The sequence below is a fragment of the Myodes glareolus genome, chromosome 6, assembly GCF_982192425.1.
Source record: "Myodes glareolus chromosome 6, mMyoGla1.1, whole genome shotgun sequence".
Classification (NCBI taxonomy): domain Eukaryota; kingdom Metazoa; phylum Chordata; class Mammalia; order Rodentia; family Cricetidae; genus Myodes; species Myodes glareolus.
The window spans coordinates 580,081-592,482 of record NC_142031.1 but is presented as its reverse complement, the minus strand read 5'-3'; the positions used below and the strand labels follow the sequence as shown (position 1 = coordinate 592,482).

The following is a 12,402-nucleotide window of genomic DNA, read 5'->3' as shown; positions in this document are numbered from 1 at the left end:
TTAATAGGGAAGTGTAGGTCCCCAGCCAGGCTTTTGTCTCTCCTGGAGGCCTCTGGGAGGTGCCAAACAACCTTCTCTAGAGACAGTGTGAGGACAGTGGTATGTCTATGCTCAGCACCCTTAGCTTTGTCAGAGTGAGAGGTCCCTTCCCAGAAGGAGCAGCAGCCACGCTTGCCCAAAGGTGATGCAAAGGGAGGGGCACATACCTGCCCCAGTTATGCCAGGAATGTGGCTTCCCAGGCGGAGGACCAGAGGAGCCTTTCTGGGGGGTGGGGGAGGTGCTGGCTGGCTGGGGGGGTGTTCCAAGAGTGAACAGGAAGTCAGAAGTGGCCCAGATTTCACCCAGTTCCCAGTGCGGGGTGGTGCAGGTGTAGGGGACCTGCAGGCAGACTGGGAAGTCAGATTGGAGGGACAGGCTTGTTTCCAAGTAGAGAACCTAGGATGAGGCTCAAAAGCCTCATCACCTACAGATCAGGAAATGGACCCAGTTTTGGAGGAGTGGGCAAGAAGCTGTCTCATTTTCATCCTAGACCCTGAGCCCTGATGGCTGTTTGGGAGTTCTGACATTGTCATAGCACCCAATTTATCCTATTGCACTCTGGTCTGCTTCCAAAACAGATTTAAGACACCATTTCAAGCTTCTTTCTGTGGTGTCCAAGCACCTTGCTCTGCCCCACCCTACCTTCCACACACCTTCAGCTTCCTTAGCTCTACCAATCCCATATCTGCCCCCCTCCCTGCCCCCTACACACACACACACACACACACACACACACACACACACACACACAGCTACTCCTGGGCTCTCCTTTGGTAAAATTCTGGTCTTTGAGTCTTGGGAACTAAGCATCCCTAAGTGTCAGGCATATACAAGTGCACAGGAAGAGAGGCCTTCTTTCCACGATTCTTCTTCCTAGCTGTCCTGCTCTAAATTGGGCTCTGCCAGCAACAAACCAGAGTGCAGCATGGGCATAGCTGGCTTTGGTGAGATGCTAAACCTTGTTCTGTCTCTCCCTATCTCTAAACTCAGGGAAGTCCTCAGTTACTGAGTCATGGACCCTCAGACTACTAGATCCACCCAGCTATTAATGATTCACCCTCTTGATCTTGATCCTTCTCAGCCCCCTACTCAACCCAAAGTTGACATATCTACCTTTGGCCTCACATATAAATCCTCCCCCTGCTTTTCCTGCCCCCCATTTTCCAAAAACACAAACTTCCACAGTAATGCTTGAATCTCTGGTTCTTGTCTAGATAGGGTTCCCACAGCAAGAGCCCAGGAGCTGGCCATACCTGACTGAGAGGCTAAAGGTTTTCAATTCTGGCCCTGCTCCTCTTACACCCAAGGCCAGCAAGGAGACAGGATTCTAGAGACACCTCTCAAGAGCCCAAACAGTATCAAAGCAGAAAGACAGGCAATAAGTCTTCAGGGCTGGCAAATCACATCACATCAGAGGACCAGAAGTCATGACCCTTGCCACTGCTTTGAGAGAAGGAAGTTTCTGTCCCCAGCCTTACATCCCTTTCCAGGCAGCCATGGGGGAACAGACAGGATGTGGTAGCAATGAGAAAAAAGTTTTGTTTTTTTTTTAACACATTTCCCCTCAAGGGTCTCAGTCACCAACTGGGGCTGTCCTGAGAAGGAGAGAGGGGAGACCTGGATGGTGATTCTAGTCACCTTCTAAAAGATGGTAGCCTAACTCCACAGAGTTGTTCTTCCACAAACTGTGGGTCTCTGGAACACACAGGCCAGCCCCTCACCTTCCAAGCCCCTGTGCTAGTCACAGGGGTTTACCCAAATGTATGGATCAAGACAGAAGTTTGGAGTCCTGTAAGGATAAGACAGGTAGGTCCCAGTTTGTTTCATAGCAAAGGGCCTTTCAAAGGGAAAGGTAGAGTGTTGAGGAAAAAGTGAGAGAACAGAGATACCTGTCTCTTTGCAGGGCAGCAGCTTGCTTATGGTTCCAAGATCAAACAAAGACAGCTAATATCAGAAGTTAGGGTGTCTAATCTGTGTAGCTAGAGATGTAGCCAGGAGTAATAATATTGCATCATCAAAGCTAGGCAGCAGAATGGTTACTCTCCTGCCCATGGCAAGCTGTCCTCTGTAGTGTGTGCCCCCCCAAAATCCCATAAAATTTCTGTCACCATCAGCAAGCCACTGGCTCTTAAAGATACACCCTCATCTGCACGCACCTTCTACACAGAACTCCACCTCTTCCAGGTTCCTCAAAGTGATCCGCATAAGGCTGGAGTTGAGCATCAGTTCATTCTTGTGGGCTGGCCACAGGTAGGGTGGTGCTGGGTTCACAAAAAAGATTCTAGTGTCCCCAGTGGATACCTGGTTGTCACAGATAAGGGGGTCTCCGAAGCCACCAATCACCACCTTGTTGCCACCATCTAGCAGACTCTCCTGGGCCACCACATCTTTGCCTTTCAAGTACCGCCACACTCGAACCTGAATGGACATGGGAGGTAAAGGTATTGGCCCTATAGGAACAGGTTGCCATACTGGACACCTGAACCCTTTCCCCTCTTCTGGTCTCACTTTCTCAAACCATTGTCCACAGTGGACTCCAGCCTTGGGCAGAGATGTTCAAAGTTCTGTGAGTCAGCCCCTCAGCAAAGGCTGCAGGGAAGCACACACCTACTGGACATGGGACACTTAAGAAGGTATACCACCTAACCTATATTTCCACCCCAGATCTAGCCGGCCCAAGTCCAACTACAAGGGTCCATCTCAGTCAGAGCTTGTCTGGCACGCAGTACCAACATTCTAGACCCCCTAGCTCACTACCACTCAGGGCTAGACACTTCAGATGGAAGGACCTACTTAAGAGTAAGATCCCAGCTGGGATCTTCACAACCCTGTGTGTGGGCTGACACCTCCCCCAGGAAGTAAAGGCCCACTTCTTTGCTCCACGGTCTGCCTGAGTCTGTACAGCCAAGGCAGCTCTGAACCACAAAGTCAAGTTTGGGCAATGCAAGTCGGCCCCACCCTCCACCTTCTTCTTTGGGGCCCTGAGGGCACCCCCTCTGATAGACATGGCTGGAGGATGTATGTAGCCGGCAGCACCATAGGACAAGTCCAGGAGCCCAGACACTTTCTGGACTGGAATTCTAGGGAGGGGTCCCTTCTTCAGGTTCTGAGGGGGTTTAGGCTCCTGGAATGGAGGGAGCAAAAAGACAATGGACAGCTTGTCCACCTGCCTGACTACTGCTAGGCACCTTAGGACCGCAGCACCTACAGGACTTGAAGAACCTCATTTACCTGCCACCGCCCCCCCTCAAGCCCCGCAGTAAACTATTGAGGGAGATAATTCAAATGGGGGGGAGCTCAGTTTTCACACCTCCCCCACCCCAGCCACACCCAGGAGCAGCGGGGAGGAAGTCGGGAAAATCCTGCAGGGACTTGGCAAAGTGCCTTGGCAGTGAGAGGAGGGGGCCCAGCCGGGGGAGCCCATGAACACACGCTACTCTGAAAGAAGTCACCGTCCTTCCCATCCCCAAAGAGCAAGAACGATCCTATTTCTAGTGAAGTGATTTGAGGAGCTAGGAGAACCAGCAACGGGTGTTCTGAGGGTACCCATCATACCTATTCCAAGGTGCTCTCAAATCCAGCTTTAGTGGAATCAGAGCTGACTCTTCTAGTGTATAGTAGGGAAACCCAGGTCTTCCGAGAAACGGAGCACCTGCCCCTGCTCCTTGTGCATGGGAGACTCAGTCATAACCCATCTCTCTGCTCTTGCTCCACGAAACCCAGCCACTGCAGCACCTTACGCAGACTCCTCGGACTTGTGGATTAGACGACGCACCCCTTCCTCTCCGAGGACCACCCCTTCTCTTCGTCGTGGAGGCCTCATCACAGTCTGTCCCCAACTCACACCTCCCCAAACCCTCTATCTTTCCTTTAGCGAGGGTGTTACACTTGTTTCCAACAAGAGGGGCTTTGGACAAGGATGGGGGGGCAGCCACTACTGCAACTGGGGCCTGGGCACCATGAGAAGAACCAAAACGGCCCCGCAGTAACTTTCGCCCTGAGCTGCAGAGTTTTCCGGGACCTGGAGCCCCACCCGCAGACTTGGCTGTAGCCAAGGGAGCTCCAGCTGGGGCTACAGGAGCGTTCCGGTCTCGTTTCCACGGCTTGGGGCCGGGGTCCCAGCAGGGCGGCCGGCACGCGAAGGGCGGGCCTCGGGACTGGGAACTACGGGGAAAGGGGCCCCCGGCTGGGATTCCAGAGGGCTGGGGTCTCGTGGGGTCTTGCCGGGGCCCACCTTGCACGAGTACGTGTGCTGCACCGGGTCCACGTTGAGGATCTCCTCCACAGTGCCGGTGAGCACCACATTCGCCTCCTCCTCGCGCCGCTCCAAGGCGCGCTCCGGGCACGTCCCGCTGGCGCCGGGCAGGGTGCGCTCGGCCACCACCATGAGCAACAGCAGTGGGAGCAACGGGGCCGGGCAACACAGCCGCAGGCTGGCCATGGCGCAGCCTAGAACGGCGGAAGGCTGCCGGGAGAGCGCGCGGGCTGGACCGTTCAGGGGGCAGGACAGAACTGGACCGCAACTAGGCGGAGGAGGTGGGAGGGCGGACGGCGTGGGGGCGGGCCAGGGGCGGGAATTGAGCAGCACCGCCCCTCCCCCTGGGAGCTCAGACCGCCTGTGCTCCCTACGACCCGCGCGGGCAGCGAACAAAGCCCGGAGACTGCGGCGCCGAGATGAGGCGGGGGCCCCGGCTGGGTGGGTGGTGGGCCGCCCTTGGGGGAGGGGAAGGTGGGGCGCCGGGCGCCCCTCCCCCCATCCGCCCAAACTGTCCTTCCACCAGGAAATGCAGCTGAAATCAGGTTAATGTATAATCTAGGAGCGACGTGCCGGGACTTCCAAGGGGCGCGCCGGGAGCGGCAGAACTCTCTGGATAGGAAAGGCTACCGGAGCTGGACCTCCGGTTCCCCTTGGGTCGGTCAAACAGCAGGATGGCTCAGAGCTCCCGCAGCAGTATGGGGCCTTCTATAGGCTTTAAGGCGGCCCAGTAAGGCTACGCCCCCTGCCGGTGGCCGGTCCGCGGTGACTGGTCTGAATTGCGCTCAGACCCGCCTACCAGCCTTGGCTGGGTAGGGCAGTGGCCCCTTGTCGACCAGTGGCTACCTTCTCTTGTCTTGCTGCGGAGCCTACCACGGCCCCGCCTCCCTCACCACCACGCCCCCCACCCATCCCCGGGTACCAGCTCTTCTCCAACTTGGCCTGGCTAGGTAGGTATACAGTATAAACTGAGGCCCAGAGGAGCCAAGCTAGTGCCGGATCTACAGAAGGTTGAAGGAAAAAGAAGACTGCTTTGTCTTCACAAGACTGGGACTACTGTGCCTGAGACATAGGCCTTTGAACCAGAAGCCGGACTGAAGTGTGGGTGGCAGAAGCTCTTCCTTCTGAGAAAGACTCTACCACCAGGACCCTGGCAGTCTTCAAAGAAGATGGTGGTCAGTGAAGATTTGAGGTCACATCTACACAGTGGACAACAGCATTGCTAGATCTGGGGTCACCTGATCCAGATATGCACAAACACTCCAACCAGAAGTGGGAGCTTCTGAGTCTCCACTTAAATTTTCTGTAAAGGTCTGAAGGTTCGAAGTGTTAGGCTCCTAGGGCCATAGAGATACTTGTCCTGACTTGCTGTGCCTTAGGCTGCCTCAAAGCCTGAGTAAGTAGGTAGAGTAGGAAAAGACAAGAGAGAAATATCAGGCAGGGGGCTGGAGAGATGGCTCAGTGGTTAAGAGCATTGCCTGCTTTTCCAAAGGTCCTGAGTTCAATTCCCAGAAACCACATGGTGGCTCACAGCCATCTGTAGTGAGGTCTAGTGCCATCTTCTGGCCTTCAGGCATATGTGCAGAAAGGATATTGTATACATAATAAATAAATAAATAGAAATATCAGGCAGGAAGGGGATGAAACGTTTCCAAATTGTGTGCCTCCTATGTGAGGTATGATTTCCTTTGTGGGCATGTGAGCCCCCAATTCCAGGTGCCCCCTAACCTCCCAGTAATGGCCTCTTTATAGCCCCGATGAGTATTTACTAACCAGCAGTTGCTGCCCTAAACAGCAACTGACGGAAGTGACAATGAAGCCCTGTCCTGTCCTTCTGTGGACTAGTGCAGGGGGGACTAGGAACCCCCACAGAAGAATACACCCTCCTCCTTTGCAGCCTACTCAGACAGATCCAAGAACATTCCCTCACTATTTCCAAAGAACCTGAGGAGTGACTAGTCCCATCAGGGGCCTCATCCAGTTCCTGGTAGGACCTACCCCAACCTGTCCCTGGGCCACATACAGAGATGGGGACCAGTTGTTGAGCGGCTGAGCCTCAGAACTGGGTCCCAGAAAAAGTGTCTTTCTCTAGAAGTGAATTACCCAAAGGGTTTGGAAAGGGAATTCTCTCAGTAGGCTTTAACTGTAAAATCCTTGTCCCTTAACTTGGCAACCCAAAGCCTTGTCACAATGGATGGACCTGGGTTCTTTTACTTGACCTCAGCAGGGTTGTAAAAGGCAACAGATGGGCGTTTCTGAGGGAGGACAAGCAAACAGGAGGCAGAACTTTACATTGGATCACTTTTTATTGCCAACATTGGCTCTGGATAGAGGCCTTAGGCATAGCATACCCCTCCCCGCAGGCGCAAATTCATGAGCACTGTGCACTGGGGCTTTAGGCCATACTCCCCCAGTGGCTCTTTGTCCTCCATGGGTCTTCCCTCAAAGCTCAGCCAGAACTGGTCTTCCTGGACCTGCTCCTGCTGGGACACCTTCCTCTTAAGCTCTGCTACAGTCTGTGTCAGCCAGACCTCATAAATGGTGCTGCGGCCCCTGTCATTCCTCACCAGGATGCTCAGAGGGTTGTTGCAGTTCTGTACAATCAGCACGACTGTGCTGCCAGGGACCAGGCCCTGGCTGATGAGAGTACCGCTGTCTTGTAGCATCTCGCCACTTTGTTTGGCCAGGCGCTGCTGGAAAGCTGGCACATGAGTCTTCTGGGCAATCAGCCTCTTCAGTTCCGACACAGTCGTGGAGTTAGTCAGGGACACCAGGAACTCATCACTCAGCATCTTCACCTTCAGGCTCCAGGTCTGCAGGAATCACACGGGTTTAGCAGTGGTTCTCAACCTTCCTGATGCTGCTACCCTTTTAAATAGTTTGTCATGTTGTGGTAATCCCCAACCATAAAATTATTTTCATTGCTACTTCATAACTAATTTTGCTACTGTTATGAATCATACTATAAATATCTGATATGCAGGATATCTTATATGCAACCCCTCTGAAAGGGTCATTTGACCCCAATGGGGTCTCAACCCTCAACCCACAGGTTGAGAACCACTGGTTTACAGTCTCATCTGGCACCAGTATCGGGAGTTACTAAATTCGAAGCACTCGTCACAGGACCAGTTCCCATAGCCCACCCCCATCTGAAGGACCAGCCTCCCACAGCCATCACGTTTCAGTTCACCCACCAAGATACCCTTCTGGGTCGAGCTCTAAGGGATCTAGTCCCTCCAAGTAGTGATCTTTGAGCAACTATGGCTCAAATTGTAACTATTTTGCCTCTGGAAGATCCTATCAAGGAATGGAGGAAAGTCAACAAAAATCGAGCCCACCTGCCTCTGTCCCAAATTGACTCACCATGGCTGTAGGCTTTAGCACTAGGACCCCTTGCAGGAACTGATGCTTGTCTCAGCTTCTGGCTGCTCCCTGGCACAGCCAGAGGCTGGGTCAGCTCTTTTAAGTGTGTGAGCTGTGGGTGTCAAGAGGCGGAGTCTCCAGAAGTCAGAGAAGCTTTCTGTTTCGGTTTCCGTTTCTCAAGGCATACCTTGAATGAGTGGGCAAAACAAAACTGAATGAAAACCGTGGCTGGGAATGAAAGGGACTGGCTCTCAAGGGCCAAGGCCATAAAGAAGCCTGTGTATTTTGAAACTCCCTAAATATCCAGCATTTCAGGTCCTTTACAAGGCATGTAGAAGTTGTAACAGGAACTGATGATAGAAAACTTATTTTTCATTTGTCAGCTTGGACATTTGTTATCTTGGAAAATGACACGATAGTTAATTCAGAAACTGCACAAAGTAGTGGCAATCAGAGCTACCCAAAGACAACAACTATTGGTTATTAGTTTAGGACAATGTTTATCAGAGTGTGTCAGGCGGGGGCAGGGGTTGTTCATAGAAGGCATTTTGTTATTCTTGTTGTTGTTATTTTCAGGACAGGGTTTCTTTGTGTTGCCCTGGCTGTCCTGGAACTTGCTCTGTAGACCAGGCTGGTCTCGAACTCACAGAGATCTGCCTCCTGAGTGCTGGGATTAAAGGTGTGTGCCACAGCCACCACCACCCAGCAAGTAGGGAAACATTTCTATCCTAGAAGAGTTTATTAAGGCCTTATTATGTACATAAAGAGACATTGATACTATGAAACTGGCCTTAAACTGATCCTCCTGTCTTTCCTGCGCAAACTCTGAGATTACAGTTGTGCATTTTCTGTGCCAGTTTTTGGGGATGGAACCCAAAGCTTCATGCGTGCTAAGTAAGTACTCTAACAACTGAGTTATATACTTAGTCCTCAGATTTTTTTTTAAGGTTTATTTTTAACTATGTGGCTATGGGATGGGGGATTGTATGTGTATGTGTATATGTGAGTGTAGGTGCCCTTAGAGTCTAGAAGAAAGAATCGGATATATAAATTTTGTTTATGTATTTATTTTACATGTATGTATGAACACATGTGCTCATACACATGGAGGTCAGAGATTAATGTTGTGACTTCTTCAGTCACTTTCCACATAGCCATCTCCCCAGCCCAACAGCAAACATTTTTAAAGGAGTAGAATCTTATTTTTCCTTCCAGTGACGATACAAACAAAGACAACCCATGTCACAACTTAAACTTAACCATCAGTAGGGCAACCAGGGAGAGAATGGGGTTCCCTCTTTGTTCCCTGCTTGTCTAGTCTCTCTGCAAGGCAGAGGTCAGGGGATTCCATATAGACCGCTTCCTAAGGCTCGGCATAAACCCACAGCTCAGAATGTGACAGCCCAGCCTTGCTGTCAACCCCAAGGCATGGGTGTATGGGTGTGTGTGTGTGTGTGTGTGTGGCGTGTTTGACATCTGTTCTCCACCCATCTCCAGTCCTGGAAGGAGTGGCTTTCGAGGTATAGTTTAGCACTGGGGTCATAAAAGGGCTTCTGTACTGAGAAGCAGGCTTCTTTTAGGTATAAACTAGGACCAGACTAGGATTGGCCCCAGAGGAAAAGGCAGCTTCTGGAAAAGGTATCTCATATGATCCTTTTCAGGGATTCTGAAACAGTCATTGGTGAGAAGCCACCTTCCAGCCCCCACACACCAGGTGAATAAATACTTTTTCAGCACCGCTGGCTTACTCTATTATCCAGAAAAGCACCTCAAGGTTCCCCAGACCCATCCTGGGGCCAGAAGCCCCCATCCTGCAATCCCTAGAATACCCCCTCACTTCTTCACTGTGCTCCCTTTCTAGAATGCTCTGGGAGTGCCATTCCCTCTTCCTGGCCTCTTGAAAACTTCCTTCCCTCTGAAGAACCAATTGTGAAGGCTTTGGAACCACCCAATAGAGGGCATTTTCTCTAACACAGCAAACTAGTCGCTTATTTTCTGTGACTTACTAAGACAGATTTGAAAGGGAAGTAGGGTGTCTGACGTCCACTATGGTCTCAGGCCACCGCCATTGAATGAATACATGCAGGCAGCTGCCAGGCTAGGCTGTGATTCGGAACCTGAGGTGTGTGATGTATGTATGTTCTGCAGTGTAATTCAGAATGAAAATAATAGCAACCGTGAAAATAATAATTGCCCTGTTTTCTCATTCTCCTTTGGAAAAAAAATAGAAAGATTTTAAATTTGCTGTAATTTTTTTCGAGTGGGTGTTTTGAGACAGGGGTTTCACAATGTAGCTCTGGCTGTCCCAGAACTCACTCTATAGGCCAGTCTGGCCTCGGACTTACAGAGATCTGCTTGCCTCTGTCTCCTGAGTGGCTGGGATTAAAGGCATGAGCAACTATGCCCAGTTTGCCCTCATTTTTTTTTTTTTGAGTTCTGTGCTGGATTTAGTTAGCGGTGGGCTAGTCTAGAATATAGAATATATCATTAACTCCATGACATCATCCTGGTCTGTGTCACCACTGATATCTTTATCTTTACATTACACAAAGTTGTCCTTCCCCTTGCCCTGCCATACAAACTGATGTCACCTATCAGATAGTTGACAGGGACCAGCTGACCTCCCTCTAGTCTCAGTGGCTGGTGTTGGTTTATCTACCCAAGTTTGTTCCTAAGTGTCTGTGTTTCAGAATCCTTGTTGGAACTGCATTGCACATGAGCATTGCAGCTGAGCAGACAAGGGGCCAACTTGAAACTATTGGAGCCTTGGGTGGGACCGCGAGGAGACACAATGGGTTCAGGCTTCACAGTCCTGAGAATTTGTCTTCTAGCCTTTGGAGAAATTTCCTTCTAGATTTCCTATGAGGCGATCATGAACTGCATCCCTTATCCACCGGGTGCTTCCTCTATCAAGGGAAGTAAGCCAGGAGCCTCCACCCGGCTCACACTTACTGTGCCCTCTAACCAGAGGGCTCCTTTTGGTGCTCTTCCCTTGCTGTAGTGGACTTTGGCGTCCGGTTCACCTTTGTCACTGGTCAGGCGGGAGAGGGGGAGGGGTGGGGAGGTGGTTGAGGGGTTGGCTGCTGCACGTACCAGCCAGCGAGGCCGGCCACAGGCCGGGCCAGAGACCGGCCCTCCTATTGGCTGAGAGGAGTGTGGGAACTGAAACCAAGTAGAATTCACAGGCCCCGCCGCTCCACTGCCTTTTTAAAGCCCTCAATGCACAGGCTCCAGGTTCAAGTTTGTAGGAGTGCACCAGCTCTGCGCTCACTAGGCCGCCTGGTGCATTATGCTGGTGGACATTCCAGGGAAGCCGAACGCTTGCTTCACCCCTCGCCGGAGCTCTGGCCAGCCCTAGCTGGATCCAAGACGAGTCGGACAGCGCATCCTAAAACCGCAAGGTTGAGCGAGGGACAACTAAACACCGGACTTAGCCGCTGCTCCACCTAATAATCCTCCAAGCTGGTCATGGAGAAGTGGCGACTAGTGCGCATCAACGCGAGCCTGGTTCTGCTCCAGACAATCATCCTGAACACGCATGGGAAAGACGTGAGCCGGGCTGGGATGAAGCACTAGAAGGGGGTCCAGTTCTCTAGGCTTATTGTGGCCCTCAGATCCTAAGATCTAGAGTGTAGGATACCTCTGGCTTGTCACCCATCCTGCGTTCCTGCTCCAGAGCTCCCAGCACACAAAACTAGAGACGGCTGACAGAGACATCTGCAGAACCTACATGGCCCAGTGACAGGTGGGAGGTGAGAGGTGTGTAAGTGAGGGATGTGTAGGATCGCCACTGCAGGAACCGATTCCTGCTTTTGACCCTGTAGCAGCGGTGCTCCGCCCATCCTGAGATCCTGGGCAAGTACTGGGCTGTTTTCAAAGAGTGCTTCTCCAAGATGAATTGTTTCCTCACCGGGCTGTGAGGGTGTCCCAGCTGGCGTGTGCCCCCACTTACTTGGCCACCTGGCCTGTGGCACCAGCTGGCACTCAGGTGCAGACGGGTTGAGCCACATGCTCCTGTCACTCGGTGGGCCCTCACGGTGTTGCTTACTTTGGTGTACTTGTGGAAACATTGACTAGAGCTGACTCCAGTAACCTCCTGTTGCTCGCAGAACAGATCCTCCGGGCCAGGATTGATCATGGAGTGACAGGGACTTCAGGCTTGGTGCTTACACTGTACCAAAGAATATTTACAGAGTCATGTTGTGGTTTTGTTTTGTTTCATCTTGTGAGCTGTGTGGTTCACTCGTATCACAGCTCCTGCAGCCCTGACCCAGTTCATTTCTCAAGCCCCACTAACTGCAAGACTGCCTTTCATCCAGTTTGGGTAATTATGGATGTACCCAGGTACTCCAGGGTTGGCCTTGCCTTGTTTGATGATAGAGTATGCAACCCCCCTCAGATATAATAGGTGCCCCAAGAGGGGCATCCAGGAAGATGACAGTCACCAACCTTTGCAGAATGTGTCTCAGTGAGGGAAGGTAACTGGGGAGAGGATTTTTTGCTAATTAAAGAAAAGTGTGTGAGCCAGTTGTGGTGACGCACGTCTTTATTCCCAGCACTCAAAAGGCAGAGGCAGGCGGATCTCTTTGAGTTCGAGGCCAGCCTGGGCTACAGAATGAGTTCCAGGACAGTCAAAGATGCACAGAGAAACCCTGTCTCGAAAACAAACAAAAGAAGTGTGTGTGTGTGTGTGTGTGTGTGTGTGTGTGTGTGTGCGCTATGCATGTGAGTATGCTAGTAT

General features: G+C 51.7%; 2 protein-coding genes across 3 annotated transcripts in view; both read right to left on the bottom strand.

Moving 5' to 3' along the window:
• Agrn (agrin) overlaps positions 1–4,548 on the bottom strand; it is a 31,757-nt gene extending 27,209 nt beyond the window's left edge. Inside the window, exons 1-2 of one of the 2 annotated variants that reach the window (XM_085690217.2) lie at positions 4,275–4,548; positions 2,197–2,458 (exon numbers count right to left, since the gene is read on the bottom strand). In XM_085690217.2, the coding sequence (XP_085546343.2) occupies positions 2,197–2,458; positions 4,275–4,481 (469 nt within the window). In that variant the 5' untranslated portion in view covers positions 4,482–4,548. The remainder of the gene's footprint in view (positions 1–2,196; positions 2,459–4,274) is intronic. The other variant, XM_048417639.3, reaches the window with a different exon arrangement.
• A 2,034-nt stretch (positions 4,549–6,582) lies between these two features.
• Positions 6,583–7,820, bottom strand: Isg15 (ISG15 ubiquitin like modifier). The gene is made up of 2 exons (XM_048418265.2): positions 7,662–7,820; positions 6,583–7,108 (listed from the first exon to the last, which is right to left on the bottom strand). The coding sequence occupies exons 1-2, from the start codon at positions 7,662–7,664 to the stop codon at positions 6,632–6,634; spliced, it is 480 nt and encodes a 159-aa protein (XP_048274222.2). The 5' UTR covers positions 7,665–7,820; the 3' UTR covers positions 6,583–6,631.
• Positions 7,821–12,402: the final 4,582 nt, after the last annotated feature.